The sequence below is a fragment of the Rhinatrema bivittatum genome, chromosome 6, assembly GCF_901001135.1.
Source record: "Rhinatrema bivittatum chromosome 6, aRhiBiv1.1, whole genome shotgun sequence".
Lineage (NCBI taxonomy): Eukaryota > Metazoa > Chordata > Amphibia > Gymnophiona > Rhinatrematidae > Rhinatrema > Rhinatrema bivittatum.
The window spans coordinates 186,309,144-186,329,936 of NC_042620.1; the positions used below are offsets into that span (position 1 = coordinate 186,309,144).

Below are 20,793 nucleotides of genomic sequence, written 5' to 3' on the forward strand. Positions count from 1 at the left end.
CTTTTAATCAAGCTGGTGACGCCCAGTCAGTTGGGACTATTTTTGTATTTTTCTGCCGCATTTTCTTGGTCTCTGATTGCAACTTTTGGTACTTGATACACCCTGGGGAATTGTGTACCAAAACATTATGCACTGAAAAAAATCAAAATACAAAAATAATAATAATTTTTTACAGAATAGATTAAATAAAGCAGCATATAATACATGAGAAGATTCTGACAAATAAGAAATAGGTATTTTAGCACACTTATGGTAACATGTAAATAGACACCTCGGGCCACTTACTTGGCTCTTTACGTCTTACATGCACATGCAAAAAGTCTTCTCATACATTCAGCTGCTGTGGGAATTCCACATCCAACTCCTTTCTCTTTTATGTGCTGCCTCTTCCCCTCTGACTCCTGTATGCCTCTTTCCCTCCTCTTGCTAGCCTGCCTCCATAAGATCCTGATCTGCTGCTGCCTCTCAGGCCCCTTCACCTCCATGTTCCATCAGACACACCACGGTCCTCAATACGGACACCTTCTCCCCAACAGGAACTTCTGCTTCTTCCCCTTTCTCCATCGTGCACAATCCTTCACCATCCTTCTTCCTCATAAGGCGGCACTCCTCTCCCCGTCAGATACCTTTCCTCTCGACCCAGCCCCCCCCTTCTCTATCAGGCACCACCCCTCTTCATTTTTCCCCTCCATTTACAGTTCTCTTCCCCATCAGATTCCCTCCCTCCAACCACCCTCCTCTCCTCCGTAAGATCCCCCCTTCCTCCCCACAGGCACTCTACTCTCTCCCTAGACACCCTCCTCTCCCTCATCAGATTCCACCAAGTTCCTTCGCCCTTAGGCATCCTTCTCTCTCATTGGTTCCCCTCCCTCCAGATTCAGCTTTCCCTCCTTTGAGCAATCTCCTCCATTTTTCAGAACATTTCTCTCTGCCCCCTTTTAGACATCCTCCTCATTTATGGCTTTCCATTATTCCCTCCTTCAGCAGGTTCCCCCTCCCTCACCCCAGGCAGTGGAGGTCGCCCCAGATGAGATGCTGGAATCGAACACTCACCATCTGAAGGCAGCTAGAATTGCTTTGCATCTGCAGGGCTTAGTTCCCTCAGTGCCACAGTTAAATTTTGCAGTAGCACAAATCTGCAGGCAGCAGTGGCATGAAGGACACCATGGTATTTTTTTCGTTTTTTGTCCGCAGCAGTGTAATCCAATATGGCAGGATAGACAGACTCTGATGTCACAGTGCAAGCAGGGTCCCCTAGAAGGTACTGGCATGCAGAAAGCTCACTCGGGAGCAGCAAAACAAATCCAGACGTGATTTGGAGATTTCTCTGAGGACAAGCAGGATGGGAAATCAGGGGGAATCTAGACCTCCACAGTCCCTAGGGAATTGTAGGATGGACAGCTTAATTCGAAGCACCTTCTTTCGCCAAAGAAAAGAAGAAATCGCTCCCTGCAAATCTGTAGAAGAGAGCTGTGCAACATTACAAGGCAAATGCTGAAAAAGATATAATATCCATGGGAGGACCACCATTTTAGCCAAATAAGCAAAGATAAAAGGAAAATCAGTCTGGGCCAGATTTTTAAATCTACGCCTGATTTTATAACATGTGCGCGGCTACACGCGCATGTTATAAAATCCGGGGTCTGCGCGCGCAAGGGGGTGCACACTTGTGAAATTGGAGCGGCCTCGGAGGGAACTTTCCGCCCTATCTAAACCCCCCCCCGACCTTTGTTGGCGAAGTTGCGCCTGCCTCTGGGCAGGCGTAGGTTGCGCGCACTGGCATGAGCGCTGTGCCGGAGGCCTCTGTCCCGGCCCGCCCACTCCCCGCCCATTTTTTCAAGCCCCTGGACATATGCGCGTCGCCGGGCCTATGCAAAATAGGCCCGGCGACACGCAGGAGCGGGTTTTCGGGGTTATGCGCATAATATACACTCATAACCCTTTGAAAATCCGCCCCTCTGTCTGCCAAATCTGATTTAATTTTCCTCAGGACCCCCGGATAATTAAAATTGTAAAGGCCTGAAACAAAAACTCCTTAGATATTTTATTCCTGCCAATGTAAAATTCCCTTCATTACTTAATGGTTTTCTAAAAGGTCCAATATGGAGTAAAATTGATTTAGCATAGTTGATCTTATAGCCAGAAAGCCCATCTGCTTACGACTAATCAGCAGAGGTAATATGTTTTCCAAACACAGTTTTAAGAGCTTTGCCATAACCTTCATGTCTATGTTAGTAAGAGAAATGGGTCTGAATGAACTACAATCTAAAAGGACTTTCCAAAGCTTTGGAATTAGTGTAATTAGTATAACTAATAGAGTTCCAGTCGGAGAAGTAGGATTCTCAAGAGAGAATACAATTCACATAAGAGATGAAAATTTAGCCCTAAAATGATTATAATAGAATAATGGAAAACCATCCGGTACAGGACTCTTATGTACAGCCAAAAATCTAATTGTTTCGGTGACCTCAAGTTCTGTTATTAGGCAATTAGTAAAGCTATGGCCTCTTCAGAAACCTTGGATAAATGAACTGTATCTAAAAATCGAGTAATGTCCTCATTTGTAGACAAGCCAGATTTGCTGTACAATGATACAAAGTGATTTCTAAATACATGTATCATGTATTTTGGATAGTGAATTAAATAATCAGAAGGCCCCCTTTATAGTACTGATAAAAGTTGTGAATTCCTTTGGCCGAATCAGCTGAGCCAATAAAGAGCCAGGCTTATTCCCTTTTTCATAATATTTTTGTTTTGTAAAGTGCAAGGATTTTTCAGTTTGTAGAGTTTGTAATTTACAAGTTCATCTCTGGTTAACTGAAGTGCTTTGTTGGTGTTAGGTGAACAGTTAATTTTATGCTTCCCTTACAGTTTTTCTGCCATCTGCAACATTTTCTGCTGTTTAACCATGGCTAGCAAAAAAATTATTTTACCCCTTAAGACTGCTTTCAAAGTTTTACAATGCAAATGAGGATTGTATTTCTCTACTGGATAGCCTGTTAGCTTTTTCAATTTTTGTCTAGTGAAGCTTATGGCTTCATTTCAAAGTAGTAAACTAGTTATAAATAAAACAAAAACAGAGATTCTTTGTATCTGTGCAGCCTGTGAAAGATTGTCAACTTTGGTTGTTCAACCAGTGTGGGATTACCACATTATTGCCATCTCATCTAAGTTTAAAAGTCTAAGAGTCACTTTGGACTCCAGTTTTTTAATGGAAGTTTGTCTGAGGCAATTTGGTCATATACTTATAGCTATGTATCAGCTTTGCCCTTTTTTTTAAATTCATGCTTTAAGATCAGTGGTGTCTGCTTTGCTTATAGAAGTATTTGACTGTAATGTATTGCTGATGGGTTTACTCATAAACTTCAGCTATTGCAAACTATTACTGCTAGATTGATTTTTGGAAAATCCAGATATGAAAGGGCTTTTCCTTTGCTTTTCTCTCTCTATTGGTTACTAGTTGTTGAAAGGGCTAAATTTAAGTCATGGCCATCCCCTTCCCTTTCATAAGAAGTAATGGTCCAAAGTATGGTTTTAGATAAATTGGACTGGTATAGAACTGGTTAAGATTTGAGATCTTCTCAGGGCTGCTTATTAACAATGGCTTCAGCTCAGAAGATTTGATTGAAAAGGCATGTGAACCATGTCTTCTCATTTGTGGCCCTACGGATATAAAATAGTTTATCTGTTTCAGTTAGGCCAAGTTGAATTATCTGAAATTTGGCAGACAGGTAAAGGCACATTTTTTTCCTCTAAATTGGCAAGTATTAGGAAGCAGTTGGGTTACTGCAGTTTTGTTGTTTTTATTTTTCTATGATTTGTTTGTTTTAGTTCTGTTTTTTAATTTTTGTTTTATGTTTTATTTTTGATAAGTGTATATTTGTAAACCAGTGCTTATACTGATAATATGATAAATAAATGTGTCAAATAAATTCTATACTGTGCCATAAGGAACCCATAATTTTTGTTTTTCTAAGAAATGCTTTTTTTTTTAAATGTAATGTTCAGATATACATCTTTTCATATTTCCATAGGCTTGCAGAAATCCGATGTGCCTTGATTTATCTCCCAATCTTTTGCATGGAAGATTAACTGGACACAAAGTTGTTAACTGGGATATTAAGGTAAATTTTGTTGCTTAATATCAGTCTGTAACCATAATAAAGTTGTCATTTATTCTGTAGCATAGGGTGATTAATGGCAATTCATTACATATACAACAATGAATGTTGTTTTGTTTTTATAAATATGCTGTTAAAATCATTACAACTTAAATCCAAAAGTGCAAAAATACTTATCCTGATTATGGATCTGTGTTTCAAGGCTTTTTTGCATTGGAGAAAAACAACACAGCCCTCCCCCCGGCCGGCAGCCACTAAAAAGCAGCGCAGCACCGCCAATGAGAGCAGGGCCAGGAGGACTTTAAATTACCCGCGACATCTTGGCGTCGCACGCCGGGCGTCGCACGCCTAAGGAGCACGACAAAGGGGCCTGCCCCTTTGTCTCGCCCCTTCGTCTCGGCCCCGAGAAAGCCACGAACCTTATCCACAGACGAAACTACAGCACAAACAAATGCCAATCAGCCATGGACAAACGGATGTTTCTGACCGGATAAAGCCATAACGCACCGAACACTTTCAAACACCTAAACCAATCCTTTCCAGCTACAATACAACACACCCTTCACAATCTCGCCAGCGTCCATCAACTAAAATCAAATGTCTAACTAGCCCTCACAGAATCCACTCCAGCAGTACCAGCATCCATCCTAGCAGATTCCGCACGTATCCGGTCACCTCTAGCAAACCAGCATATAATGACACACAGCCATTCCATCCCCATACTCAAGAGAAAACCCAGAAATAACTCTCCACCAGACCCCATTCAGACACCCAGACAACAAAGACTCATCAACATCATGACATCTCCCATTACACAACTCCTCGGCCTTTCATTATTCACTTTAACCTTATTCAATGCACAGTCACTGTCCAAAAAAATGCACCTTCTAAATGATTACCTAATTGACAACAACCCTGACATATGTGCAATAACTGAAACATGGCTAAAACCCATGGACATATCATTAACAAACCAACTACCTACACAATCCTTCGACCTCTTCTCAATACCTAGACCGAAAAAGAAAGGAGGAGGAATTCTACTTGCTGCAAAAAAAACAATTGGGTATAACACTACAACAATCATACTCCACCTCAAAACTTGAATGCTCCATATTCAAATCGCAACATCTACAAATATTCCTCATCTACGCCACACCAGGAACGCTAGAGACTAACCCCTCCCCTCTAATAGAGATGATAGCCAAACATCTAAATTCAGACAAACCAACCATCATACTGGGAGACTTCAACATTCACGTAGACTCCACCCCTCAATCCACTAACTGCGAAACCTTCCTTACCTCCCTCAGTCACCTTGGATTCACACAAATAATCAGCGGGCCCACTCACAAAGCAGGTCATACATTAGACCTCATATTTATCAACGAGAGCTGGTCCATCCATACAAATCCCACCTGCACGCCTATCCCATGGTCAGACCACCAGCTTATAGACACAACCCTCAAAATGAAAAACACACCTCCTCCAAACATCTCCAAAACCACCATTCATTTCAGGAAACCATGCGCACTGGAGTTACTCAACAAACAATGCTCCAAAGACCTCAAACAAATTGACTTCTCAGACGCCAACACAGCCACCACTTCATGGATCAAACTCACGAACAAAATAGCGGATCAACTCTGCCCAACCTCCTCAAAAGAAATCCAACCGACACGAGACAACAGAAAACCATGGTTCACCCCAGAACTCAAAACCCTGAAACAGAAATTACGAAACAAAGAACAAAGCTGGAGAAACAACCCTTCTCCCACATCCAGACTTGACTACAAAGCCACCCTCAACACCTACAGAAACGCCATACACAAAACAAAAAAGGACTTCTATGCAAAAAGAATTCATAACTTCATCTTCGACTCGAAGGCTTTATTCTCCTACGTCTCATCACTCACCAAACCAACACCACCATCCATTCCAGACCACCTAGCGCTCAGTAAGGCCAACGAACTAGCCACCTACTTCAAAACAAAAATCTCAAACCTCACCCTCTCCCTTACAACCCACCAAACGCTTCCAACACCTCATAGCACATACCAACTCACTCTGAATTCTAGACTAGAGTCATTCGAGCCCACATCAGCCATGGAGATTGAAAACTTACTTAAAAAAATTAAACCATCGGCACATCCCTCGGACCCACTCCCTACTAATTTGCTCACTGCCATCTCTAGCACCGTCGCAAAACCTATTGCAGAAATCATCAATACCTCCTTAGCCATGGGCACAGTTCCTAATCAGCTAAAACTTGCAATCCTCAAACCCCTACTGAAAAAACCAACTGCATCACCCATGGACCCAGCCAACTACAGACCCATTGCAAACCTGCCCCTGATCTCCAAACTGATGGAAAAAGCGGTAAATAAACAACTTTCCGAATACCTCGAGGAGCACAACATTCTTTCCCCGGCACAATATGGTTTTCGCAAATCTCGAAGCACAGAGTCCCTTCTGCTTTCCCTCACTGATAATTTACTTTTGAACCTGGAGAAAAAACAGTCATTCTTACTGGTCCTACTAGACCTATCTTCAGCGTTCGACACGGTAAATCACTCACAACTCCTAGAACAACTATCAAACATAGGAATCAAAGGCACAGCCCTCTGTTGGTTCAAATCGTTCCTATCCAACAGGTTTTACAAGGTCAGAATCAACAACAAGGAATCTGACCCCATCCTATCAGACCAAGGCGTACCACAAGGTTCATCCCTCTCCCCTACCCTGTTCAACATTTACCTCCTCCCCCTCTGCCATTTGCTATCTCAACTCAAGCTTACTCATTACCTCTATGCAGACGACATCCAGATCCTAATCCCCATCACAGAATCAATTCAAAAAACCTTCGTCTACTGGGAGAATTGTCTTAAACCAATTAAACAACTACTCTCCAGCCTAAACCTGATTCTAAACTCCAGCAAAACAGAGCTGCTACTAATCTCACACAACCTGAACAACCACCCACCTAGTCTGGCACAAACCACATCTTTAAACATGGAGCTCTCTGCAGACGTCAGGAATTTAGGTACTTGGCTTGACAATCAACTTAACCTTAAAAAATTCATAAACACAACCACCAAGGACTGCTTCTTTAAACTACAGGTCCTAAAGAAACTAAAGCCACTCCTTCACTTCAATGACTTTCGCCTCGTTCTTCAATCCATTATTTTTTCGAAACTTGATTACTGCAACTCAATCTTACTGGGCCTCCCCTCCAACAGCATCAAACCCCTACAGATGGTACAAAACGCCGCAGCCAGAATCCTAACTAACACTAATAGAAGAGACCATATTACCCCCATCTTGAGCTACCTCCACTGGCTACCCATCAAACAGAGAATCATATATAAAACCTTAACCATTATCCATAAAACAATTCATAACGTCGCACCTATATCTCTACAAACCCAACTTCGCCTACAATCATCGGCCAGACCCATCAGAAGTGCCTACAAAGGCACATTAGTCGCAGTTCCCGCCAAATCAACGTTAAGAAAAAGAGCACTATCCACTGCGGGACCACATCAATGGAATGCGCTCCCACCAGACATAAGACTCGAACCCAATCTACCAGAGTTCAAAAAAAGGTTAAAAACCTGGCTCTTCAGGCAAGCATTCCAATTCCCAGAGTGAAACTAGGCACCTCCTCCTGTCTTTCAGATCCAACCATTGCAAGGTGTCACAAACACATTGACACTCAATTTCATACACGGACTTGATTATTCACAATATCTATTTATTTAAGTCATCCTTTTCATATTATATTATTTAACCGATTACTTGCAGACTATTTACGCTACCAAAGTGCCTTGTAAAACGTGAACACGAATAATGTTATAATAATATTATAGGTTTGTTAAATACTATTGTTACTTTCACTGTTCCTTGTAATAATGTTCAATAGTTGATTGTTGTCATTCTATGTTCTATGTAAAAAACCCCAGTCTAATCTACCAGACCAGGGCAACCTTTTCGTTACTTGTAAACCGGACTGATTTGTATTGCATACAGGAATTCCGGTATATAAAAATTAAAAATAAAATAAAAAATAAATAAATAGTCTCCAGAATCTCCCTTAAACTATTGTGAGGTCAATGGCATCTTTCTTTACCTGTCTTTGTTACAAAAATTTCATAGCTCTTTCAAGAATGATAAACATGGCACTTGCCAAGAATGCCTTCCACCATCTTTGACAACTGAAACAAATAGAACAACACCTGGAACTATGCAAGCTGTTCAACTTGACCTACATGTTCATCCTATCTAGGGTGGACTATTGCAATATTCTATAATTGGATCTACCATAGAAACTGTATACCCCCTACAAAGCTAGTACAGAATGCTGCATTATAGATGTTATCCAGCTGCAGCTACAAAGACTACATCACCCCATTTCTCATGAATCTACACCAGTTCCATATAGAGCCCAATTCAAAGCCTTCTGCATTGCCTTAAGGTCACTGAATAGGCAAATGTCGATCTGTCTGAGAGACTGTCTCTCTTTACAAACTCTCATGCTGGCTGAGATCCATAACTGATGCCCTTCTATGCCCCTTCCCCTGTCCTTGCTACCAGACAGGGTCATTTATCAAATTGCGTTAGGGCCCTAACGTCTGCGATAACGCCGTAATGCACGCGATAAATACTGCATTGCAAAATGTGAATGCAAATTTAAAATTAGTATTTGAGTGGGAGTAGTTTGGGTGGAGTAAATAGAAATGAGGTCTGTTAATGTGGCATGCGATGGAGTAACGCACAGCAACTCAGGTTTTAACGCCGGAAATAACTACACCTTTTTTCTGTGTGTTATGCCTGCGTTAGCTGGGCGTAACCGGCCGAAACGATTTTTATCACAAATGCCGGTTCAGGAGGGGACAAGGCAAGAGGGGAGAGAGAAAGAGTCTCTGTGGAGGCTCACATATAAGTTAACTTTTTATACAGCTGTAAGAGGGAGCATTATGAACTCTGGGTGAGGTTTGGGGGGTGGGGTAGGTTTTGGGGGGCAGTTTTACAAGCACAGTTTAAGGTATGAACATCACAGTTGCCATCAGTGAAGATTTATTGTCATTTGGAGTGATGAAAGGTTGAAGAAGAGTAGATTTGTACAATGTTTTCTCTACCTAGCTTGATGCACTCTCTACCTAGCTGCAATTAAGCTAGGTAGAGAGTAACTTGTACAAATCTACTCTTCTTTTACCTTTTATTACTCTAAATTACATAAAATCTTTACTAATGGCAACTGTGCTGTTCATATCTATGACTATGCATGTAAAACTGCCCACAAAACCTACCTCACTCCAAGGTACTAGTGCCCCCACTTACAGTGGTATAAATACTTAACATATATGTGAGCCTCTACAGAGTCTCTCGCGCGTACTCGCTCTCTCTCACTCACACTCCCTCTCTCCAAAAGAATTACCATACTGGGTTAGACCAAAGGTCCATCAAGCCCAGTATCCTGTTTCCAACAGTGGCCAATCCAAGTCACAAATACCTGGCAAGTACCCAAACATTAAATAAATCTCAAGCTATTATTGCTTATTAATTAATAGCAGTTTATGGATTTTTCCTCTAGGAACTTACCCAAACCTTTTTTAAACCCAGTTACACTAACAGCTATAACCACATCCTCTGGCAATGATTTCCAGAGCTTAACTATGCGCTGAGTGAAAACTAATTTTCTTCAATTTGTTTTAAATGAGCTACTTGCTATATTCATGGTGTGCCCCCTTGTCATTCTATTAACTTACAGAGTAAATAACTGATTTACAGTAACTTTTTCAAGTCCTTCCATGATTTTGTAGACCTCTATTAAATCTCCCCTCACTCCTCTCTCCTCCAAACTGAACAGCCAGCTTCCTTAGCCTTACTTCATAGGCCAGCCGTTCCATGCCACTTATCATTTTGGTCGCCCTTCTCTGCACTTTCTCCAGTGGAACTCTATCTATTTTGAGATACGGTGACCAGAATTGTACATAGTACTCAAGATGTGGTCTCACCATGGAGTAATACAGAGGCATTATGACATCCATCATTTTATTTGCCATTCTCTTCTTAATAATGCCTAACATTTTGTTTGCTTTTTTGATTTCCACAGCACACTGAGCCGACGATTTCAATGTATTATCCACTATGACACCTAGATCTCTTTCCTGGGTGGTAACTCCTAAAATAGAACCTAACATTGTGTAACTACAGCAAGGGTTATTTTTTCCTATATGCATCACTTTATGCTTGTCCGTGTTAAATTTAATCTGCCCTTTGGAAGCCCAGTTTTCCAGTCTCACAAGGTCCTCCTGCAATTGATCACAATCCACTTGAGATTTAACTATTCTGCATAATTTTGTGCCATCCATAAATTTGATCACCTCACTCTTTGTACCCCTTTCCAGATCATTTATAAATATATTAAAAAGCACCGGTCCAAGAACAGATCCCTAAGGCATTCTACTGTTTACCCTTTCCACTAAGAAAACAGACCATTTAATCCTACTCTCTGTTTTCTGTTTTTTAACCAGCTTGCAATCCACAAAAGGACATACTTCCTATCCCATGACTTTTTAGTTTTCTTAGAAGCCTCTCATGAGGGACTTTGTCGAACACCTTCTGAAAATACAAATACACCATATCTATCGGTTCACCTTTGTCCACATATTTATTCACCCCTTCAAAAAAATGTAGGAGATTTGTGAAGCAAGACTTCCCTTAGGTAAATCCATGCTGGCTGTGTCGCATTAAACCATGTCTGTTTAAATGTTTTGTGATTTTATTCTTTATAACAGTTTCCACTATTTTTCCCAGCACTGAAATCAGACTTACTGGGCTATAGTTTCCCAGATCACCTCTGGAGCCCTTTTTAAATATTGGGGTTACATTGGCCATCTTCCAATCTTCAGGTACAACAGAAGATTTTAATGATAGGTTACAAATTAATTGAAATAGGTCTGAAATTTCATTTTTTAGTTCTTTCAGAACCCTGGGGTGTATGCCATCCGGTCCAGGTGATTTACTACTCTTCAGTTTGTCAATCTAGCCTAACACATCTTCCAGGTTCTCTCTCTCTCCAGCAGCACGAACCGCCATTTGAGGAAAATTACCTAAACACACTCCTTTTTTTATCGCAGGCTCTATTTCTCTGATATTTATTGCAATTTGATAAATATATGTCAGAGATTGCTACCAGAGATTCCAGACTAACCCACACTTGAAAATGTTCCTTCTCCCAGTTTATCCCCATACTCTGGAATTCTTCCAACAGAGGCCAGACTAGCCACCAATATTATATTCTATTGTATGGTCAAAACCCGGCTTTTTCACCAAGCCTTTCCTTTCCAGCTAGCCTTACTCTCAAGTGAACTGCAGCCCTTCCATTAGCACCCCCCTCTCTCACCAGCACTGCACATTTCACTATCTAATATCCTTCTGGCATGTAGAATATTATCTTGTGTGACAGGTTGAACCGCACTGTCACCCTGTATGTTATGTACTGCATTGTATGATTTATATTGCACTGCATGATATGTATATATCACATATTTCCACTACATCTTGTCTACCTCACAGATGAAATTCACTCTGTAGTCCTATCTACCATACGATTGTAATTCACACTATAATACTATACTTTGGTAGGAGAGCGAGTAATTTGGCCTTTAATAGATAAATATTTTCAGTTGTGTAAGCAAATTAAAGACACACTATTATTTCAAAAAAATCATGCTTGTGGCTTAAATTAATGGGAATATTAAATCCACAACTTACGCAAGAACAAAAGACCTATGAATGAGTATGCTGCCAGAATCAAAAACCCTTAATAAGATCTTGTAAAATTCTCACTAGTTTGTATTGCTTGGGTAACTTCTAAAATGGCACTTTATTTTATCTTGATATTCCCCAGGTTTATATTTCTGTATTGGTTATCTCATAAATCACATTTGTCTCCTATTTAAGATATGCTTCTTTTGGGGTATTGATGTTAGTTAGTTGCCTGAGGAAACCATAGTGTGCAAGGAGTATTTCGCGGCACATAGAAGCAGTCATTTCTGTCACTTGGAGCAACAAAGAGGAATCTTTTTATAGTATCTAAGTATGTGTTAGCTTTATAGACTTTTCTTTCTCAGGCATGCATTTCCAGGAATTCGCAGATTCACAGGAGTCATGATGTGAATGCTTCTGGTGTGGCATCTCGATCTGAACTGTGACCACCATCTTATTTCGCATAGGCCACTTTTTTAAGTCCGTACCGATCTGAAGTGGATTTGAACTTGTGATCTAGAGCTGAAAGTTTCTGTAATGCTGTAGCCAGTCATGTATATATATTAGTGACAGCACCAGTACAAATGCTATCTCATGTGATCTTTCTTTATTGCTTGAAATTTGTATATATTGCCTTCTGCTCTGTACAGAACAATAAGAACATAAGAAAATGCCATGCTGGGTCAGACCAAGGGTCCATCAAGCCCAGCATCCTGTTTCCAACAGAGACCAAACCAGGCCACAAGAACCTGGCAATTACCCAAACACCAAGAAGATCCAATGCTACTGAGGCAAATATTAGCAGTGGCTATTCCCTAAGTAAACTTGATTAATAGCAGTTAATAGACTTCTCCTCCAAGAACTTATCCAAACCTTTTTTGAACCCAGCTACACTAACTGCACTAACCACATCCTCTGGCAAAAAATTCCAGAGCTTAATTGTGCACTGAGTGGAAAAGAATTTTTTCCGATTAGTCTTAAATGTGCTACTTGCTAACTTCATGGAGTGCCCCCTAGACCTTCTATTATCCGAAAGTGTAAATAACCGATTCACATCTACTTGTTCAAGACCTCTCATGATCCTAAAGACCTCTATCATATCCCCCCTCAGCCGTCTCTTCTCCAAGCTGAACAGCCCTGACTTCTTCAGCCTTTCCTCATAGGGGAGCTGTTCCATCCCCTTTATCATTTTGGTTGCCCTTCTCTGTACCTTCATCGCAACTATATCTTTTTTGAGATGCAGCGACCAGCATTGTACACAGAATTCAAGGTGTGGTCTCACCATGGAGTGACTAGAGAGGCATTATGACATTTTCTGTTTTATTAACCATTCCCTTCCTAATAATTCCTAACATTCTGTTTGCTTTTTTGACTGCTGCAGCACACTGAGCTGACAATTTTAAAGTATTATCCACTATGATGCCTAGATCTTTTTCCAGGGTAGTAGCTCCTAATATGGAACCTAACATCGTTTAGCTACAGCAAGAGTTATCTTTCCCTGTATGTAACACCTTGCACTTGTCCACATTAAATTTCATCTGCCATTTGGATGCCCAATCTTCCAGTCTTGCAAAGTCCTCCTGTAATGTATCACAATCCGCTTGTGATTTAACTACTTTGAATAATTTTGTATCATCCACAAATTTGATAACCTCACTCGTCGTTTTCCTTTCCAGATCATTTTTATATTTATTGAAAAGCACCAGTCCAAGTACAGATCCCTGAGGCACTCCACTGTTTACTCTTTTCCACTGAGAAAATTGACCATTTAATCCTACTCTCTGTTTCTTGTCTTTTAACCAGTTTGTAATCCACGAAAGGACATCGCCTCCTATCCCATGACTTTTTAGTTGTCTTAGAAGCCTCTCATGAGGGACTTTGTTAAACGCCTTCTGAAAATCCAAATATACTACATCTATCGGTTCACCTTTATCCACATGTTTACTCACCCCTTCAAAAAAATGAAGCAGATTTGTTAGGCAAGACTTCCCTTGGGTAAATCCATGTTGACTGTGTTCCATTAAACATGGATTTACCCAAGGGAAGTCTTGCCTAACAAATCTGCTTCATTTCTTTGAAGGGATTAATAAACATGTGGATAATGGTGAATCGATAGATGCACCTGAAGTGCATCATGAGAGTCTGAGGCCCTTGAAAAATAAGATTTCAATGTTTTTGATCTTAAAGTTTATTTTGTTACATGAAACTTCATAAAATTTAAAACTTAAATAATGAAGATGCTTATTTATGTTTCTTTGTTTTTTAATAGGATATGATTAATTGCATAGGTGGGTTAAACGTGCTGTTCCCACTGCTGGAGCAGATCAGCTGTCTGAGCGAACAGATGCCTGATGGGTTCGAAGAGGATCTTGGGGCCGCTGAAGTGATGACCCCAGCAGAGGGAGACTGGGTGGTGGTGTCCTCCACAAAGGCATCAGGTAGGAAAGTGGAAAAGTGAAAAAATCAAACTTGTATGGCAAAGTGCATAAAAGAGCTATGGGGAGTTGGTCAGAAGAGTGCAGTGTGTTGGATCATCATACTATGGAAAAGTTAACATTGTGCGGAAGAGATGTATTAAAGTAGCAATTCATAGATGAAGATTTTTTTTTTTGTAACCTTTGGCTTTTACAGGTACAGTTCCTTGATGGAAGTTGTGGGGAACACTCTAAGTGAGAAAATGTTTTTCTGCTAACTGAATAAGGTTGAGAGTTACGTGTTTGTCCTTTCTTACACACAAAAAAACTCTTCACAGAATTGGGTGGAGAGTAGAGCTTGGTTTATGGTCTCAGTGCTTGTGGCTTCTGGAGGCAAAAATCTTTTTGGAGGAGAGATTTAGCATGTTGGCCAATGTGTGGGTGACATCTTTTGAAAGCCCTGACACAGACCCAGCTCTCAGAGCTCAGTAAAGACTTTATTGAGTATGTGCAGCAATTCCCATGCACACCCACTGCCTTGTAAGCCTCTCACTCTTTCATTGTCTGAGCTACCACATGGATATGTCCCAGTATCTCTTGTCTCAAAATGTTTTGGGTTTCTTGGCCTTAAGGCTCTTATACTGCCTTGTTGCTTCTTCTATTTTTCTGCCACTGCCTTGGCAGACCCTCAGACAGAACTTTAAAAAAGAATTTAATGAGTATGGAAAAGCCCAAGGCCAAGAAACCTGTGGTGAGCAGCTTCAAGCCCTGCGTCTGTGGGCACCAGATGTCCATCAAGGATATGCATTCTATTTGCTATTGCAGCTTGGGCCCAGACCATGACTCTTATAACTACTACAGTTCTGACTGGATGTTCCCTGGAGTTTGGCAGAACTGTGCTTGGACGATGAAGGCCTTAGGTAAGGTGTGGGTAGGTAAGAGTCAGAAGCCTCTGCATAAGGCTGAGTAGCAGTGCTGCTTCTCATTCAGGAGGAAGGCATTGGACCCTTGGTGCAGGAAACTGAGATGGGAATCTTCCCCTCTTGTTCCTGCAAGCATGGGAAAGCTATCCCCTGCTTCCCACAGCAGAAGTTCCTGGATTCGACTCAGGTCAGGAGTTGAGCATGGCAGAGAAGTCTGTGGCACTGGCTGAAGTGCTGAGAAAGATACCTAAACAAATCAATGGACCCCCCCCTTTGGGGCCTTCCCTCTTGAAACCAAAGAAAAGATCATTGCTGAGTGTGCAGGGCTCTGCCAGAGTGAGCCTCTCCTTGACATCGAGACAAGAAATTGGTTCATTGGTGCAGGTTTCAGTGTCCATCGTGAAACTGAGTCATTTATTTCACTTGGTCTTGGGGTTGACCAAGGAGCTGTCTGTGTCACTGGGGCAAAGCCCTGTCAAGGCTCATCAAGTGAGAGCCATAAAGACTTTCGTGGCTCATCTCAGGCCACTTCTGTTGAAGACATTTGCAGAGCTGCTGCTTGGTTGTCTGTTCACATCTTCATGTCTCCCTACTGTCTCGACAGCATATCCCGAGGAGACAGTAACTTTGAACAAGCAGTGCTGCACAGCCGGTTCGCCCAGTATTCCAGCCTCCACTTGGTGGGATCTGGATTGTATTTGCTTTGCTATGCCACCTTCAGCTCGGGATTCCCCATGTGTTATGGTTGATTCATGCATGTTTATTGACAGAGAAAGCAAGACTACTTACCTGTAACAAGCTTCTCTATAGACAGGATGAATTAGCCATAGATAATGCCTACCCACCAGCCTCCCTGAAGAATCAGCTATCTTGTTGAAGATTAAGGTCTGGTAGAACTAAGGGGCTCAAGAGGCACTGTCCACTCGTAGGAATTAGCCGTACTCCCACGCTTGTTCAGTAAAGTCTTTACTGAGCTCTGAGAGCTGGGTCCATGTTGGCACCATTGGATGCTGTCACTCACATGCTATGGCTAATTCATTCTGTCTCTGGAGAACCCTTTTTACAGGTATATATATATGTATTTATTTGCTTAAAAATATTGTATCCTGCTCTATCCCCAATTCTAGGTGGGTAACAAAATAATGTATGCAACCAAGCATTTACATAAATGCTTGGTTAACTTTTACCTCTTCTTCTATGTTACGGTTAATGTTTTGTTTTGTTTTTTTCAAACCCTATGTTCCATGTAACCCGGTTTGATATGATTTGTATCATGAATGTCGGTATATAAAAGTACTAAATAAATAAAATAAATAAAATAAAATAAAAAAAACCCAGATATAAAACAAAACCCTTTTAAAACAAACATGAGACAAACAGTATCAGCCATAGCCTCAGAGGATGTTAACAGAGCCCGTTATTGAAGCAACTGCAACCCAGATGATAATTCATCATGATGAAACTATCCTGATATACCAAAATATATCACTTAGCACGGATGTTATAGTACCTACAATATGCCTGAAAGTAGTTCCACATTCATCAGATTGTTTAAGATTAATTATTAAATGTGAGTGTGAACAAAAAGTCTTAAGCTGTTTTCTGGAACAAGGCAAGCATGATTCGGATTTAAGACCCTTAGGAAGTGAGTTCCAGAGTAAAAGGCTAAATACGCTAAATAACCATTCATACAACTTGGCCAGTCAGACAAGTTTAACAGAAAGCCCAACAAGAAAATTATAGAATAAAAATCACAATAAGCAGAGGGAACTATATTTTTAAAGCACAGTTAAAGCAACAAAGTATGAAGCCATTGATGGCTTTATCTATTAACATGAGAATTTTAAACTTAACTTTCCATGATACTGGAAGCCAGTGAAGTCTGTTTAGTGTAGTGTAATGTGTTCATGTATAGAAATGCTGGCTACAGTATGAGCATGGATTAATTGAAGTGCCCTAATGGTGGCTTGGGGATGGCCAAGATAAATGGCGTTGCAATAATCAATAGTAGAGATCACAAGCAACTGGACAAAGGTCTGAAGATCTTAGCGTTAAGAAATGATTTTAAGTTCCAAAGAAAAATGCATTTTTCACCACAGATTTGATATGTGGCCAAAAAGATAGGAATTGAAAAGCATACCTATGTTTCATGCCTGATGCTCACTAGGGATGGCAATTCCATTGAACAGCAGTGATGCATGTGCATCATACACAGGGAAGCGAATAAGTCGCACAGTTTTGGTTCTGTTTAGATTTAAAACGAGTTTGTTTGATAGCCAGTACTTAACCAACAAACAGCTCGTGATCGTGTGCAAGGCATCGTTTACAGATAATATAATAGGAAAATAAAACTGAATGTCATCTGCAAAATGTTTGTATCCCACATCAAGGCTGGCCAGAACCTGATATAAGGAGAAAATGTAAACAAAGGGATGGATAGCTCACCTATGAGAAAAGGCTGAAGAGGTCAGGGCTGTTCAGCTTGGAGAAGAGAAGGCTGAGGGGAGATATGATAGAGGTCTTTAAGATCATGAGAGGTCTTGAACGAGTAGATGTGAATCAGTTATTTACACTTTCGAATAATAGAAGGACTAGGGAGCATTCCATGAAGTTAGCAAGTAGCACATTTAAGACTAATCGGAGAAAATTCTTTTTCACTCATCACACAATAAAGCTCTGGAATTTGTTGCCAGAGAATGTGGTTAGTGTAGCTGGGTTCAAAAAAGGTTTGGATAAGTTCTTGAAGGAGAAGTCCATTAACGGCTATTAATCAAGTATACTTGGGGAATAGCCACTGCTATTAATTGCATCAGTAGCATGGGATCTTCTTAGTGTTTGGGTAATTGCCAGGTTCTTGTGGCCTGGTTTGGCCTCTGTTGGAAACAGGATGCTGGGCTTGATGGACCCTTGGTCTGACCCAGCAAGGCAATTTCTTATGTTCTTATGTAGCCAAGAGGGCTGAACCCTCAAGGACACCTATGTATAGAAAAATTGTGCTGAGTTTAAAACATTTAGGAAAATTCTCTGGGAATGATTCTGTAGGAAAGATGAGAACCAGTCGAGCACAAAGGACGAAATTCCTGTAGCGCAAAGGTGCTTATGTAAGATGTCATGAATTAAGTATCAGATGCCATAGCGATGTCAAATAGGACCAGAAAAACTGCCATGCCTGAGTCAAAGCTGTGGTGAAAAACATCAAGATAGTACAATAGAAGGGTTTTGGGGTTGTGGGCAGCTTGAAATCCAGATTGGAAAATGTCAAGGAGATTATTTTATTAATGAACTGCTGTAATAGTTTTAGCACTACTTTCTTAAATTTTTGCTACAAAAAGCAAGTATAATATTGGATGATAATTTCCTAAATCAGCTGGATCCAAATTGTTTTTTGTTTTTTTAAATAGAGCAGACTGAGGCTTCCTTGAGTAATGTAAGCAGTAACCTTTAGTCAAGGATGCGTTAACTAACTTTTAGATGAAGTCACAAAGATCAAATCACATCCCTTTCATCGCTATGGGCCTAATTCACTAAGGCTTTTTTTCCCATTCTGTGTCTATGGGAAAAATGCTTAGTGAATCAGGTCCTATGCTTGAACAAGTATTTAGAGGACAGAAATTGTCATTTAGATTACTAATTATTTGAGAGAGCTCCAAATATGTCATAGGATCAAAGGGTTCCCCAAGAGAAATGTGATCCAGATCTGTGATATCAGCCACTTAAAGGACTCTATGAAAACTAGGCAATGGTCATACTATTCTTTGATTGAAAGGGAAAAATAAAATCTTCACAACTAAAGTGAGAAGAGGGGGCCAAGCATATAGATGACGAGGAGGACAGAGAGTGAACTATCCGAAAACGTTTGTGAGGGAAGATGCGGCCACATCCATGTGGGAAAAATAGTAAACTTTTTTGGCATGGTCTATAGTCAATTTATAAGTCTACAAACTTGACCCTGTAGGTCTCCTAGTCATTAGTTGACGTAGTCTTGTTCCAGCAGCACTCTACTTGTCTGACCTTACATTTGGCATGATCACTTCTCTATGAGATGAAAGGCTTGAAGGGAGCCACATTATTCAACCCAGCCTATAAGGAACTCTGCCACCCTATAACTGCTGTCTCAACATCCATACAAGGGATGGATGCCCTTAAGTGTGGGGATAACATACCCAAATACCAAATTTCCCACTCGGTAGGTTAACCACCGACAAGACTAACAAACAAAACCTTTACACCTTTTATTTATTGCTGTGGATCAAATCTGCTCAATATACTCAAATAGTTTCATATGTATACTATTTCTAGGTACCATCCCGGTTACCAAATAGTATTAACTTTATAATCATAAACACACCACCAACCACCCTACATGTTTATATTTGCAGTGCCACCAACAATAAAATCATTTTTTTATGTTTTAATATTAAAACAAAAATTTTTTTAAAAATGTTATCCAAAAAACCTTTTCTCCACCCAAACAATGTCCGTATTTCACTGTACTTGAAACTGCATATTCCGAAGATATTTAAACCTAATTTTACTTAGCTGCTCGATTAATCCCAACGTGGCCAAGTTTCGGACAAAGTCCTTCAGAGGCTGCTGCATGGATCAGTGATTAACTACTCAAATAACAGTATTATAGCAGTTCTCAACAACATTCTTCTATCAATGGCAGACGGATCCTTCGTCAAACTTTCATGTTTAAATGCACTACCATGTGACTGTGAAACAACCAATCAACATCCTTCTTAAACTAAAGACAACCAATCAAGTTCTTCATTGAGTCTTTTAGGATATTACGTGTGCTTGTATAAATCCAATATTGTTCCTGGTAATTCAACTGTACCAAAATGTTTTCCCCTTTCTGTATATTCGCAATTTGATCAATCACAGTCCACTTAAACTGGCTAAATGTATGGTGATTCTCCACACAGTGGGCTACAATAGGTGCTGTTAAACTGGTTGTTTTCAACCTGGAATGAGGTTCTATTAATCGAAGCTTGACTGCACGACTCGTGCATCCCACATATACTTTGGGACAAGGGCATATAACCACATACACCACTCGCTCTGACATGTAATCAGTGTCGAACTTGCTCTTAACCCTATATCCCGTTACTATTTATGAATGTCTGCCACTATTTTTAATCCAAAATTAAATAATGTTTCTAGCTTTGGTGTGTTCCTGTCACCTTTATATATTTTTTTAATCCAAGGTGTGATTATGTATTCAGTAGGCCAGCATGAACACTGGTGCAGAGTCCAAAAGGGGTATAGAGAACGTTGAAGGATTAACTAAAGAGGCCTTTGTTCATTTCTATAACTTGCCATTGGACACCAGATGAAGTTGATCCTTTGCTTAATTTTTTTAAGAGAGTAAAAAATTTCAGACAAAGGATATATTCTTTTATTACAGAGGCTCGACTGGAAAAGAATGTTGTAGCTACTTTCATCTTGATGATTAAACACTTCATTCAGAGACATCCCATTAACCAGGAAAATTTAATTCACTCCCATGGAGTTGCCACCCTAGGTGCCTTGTTACAGAAGGTGAGTGAGAACCTAACG

At 40.4% G+C, this 20,793-nt stretch overlaps 1 protein-coding gene across 2 annotated transcripts in view; it reads left to right on the top strand.

The window, feature by feature from the left end:
• NBEAL1 (neurobeachin like 1) overlaps positions 1–20,793 on the top strand; it is a 324,484-nt gene that overhangs the window by 147,230 nt on the left and 156,461 nt on the right. For both annotated transcript variants that reach the window (XM_029606300.1, XM_029606301.1), the window contains 3 exons: positions 4,035–4,124; positions 14,164–14,332; positions 20,642–20,775. In XM_029606300.1, coding sequence (XP_029462160.1) covers positions 4,035–4,124; positions 14,164–14,332; positions 20,642–20,775 — 393 coding nt within the window. The remainder of the gene's footprint in view (positions 1–4,034; positions 4,125–14,163; positions 14,333–20,641; positions 20,776–20,793) is intronic.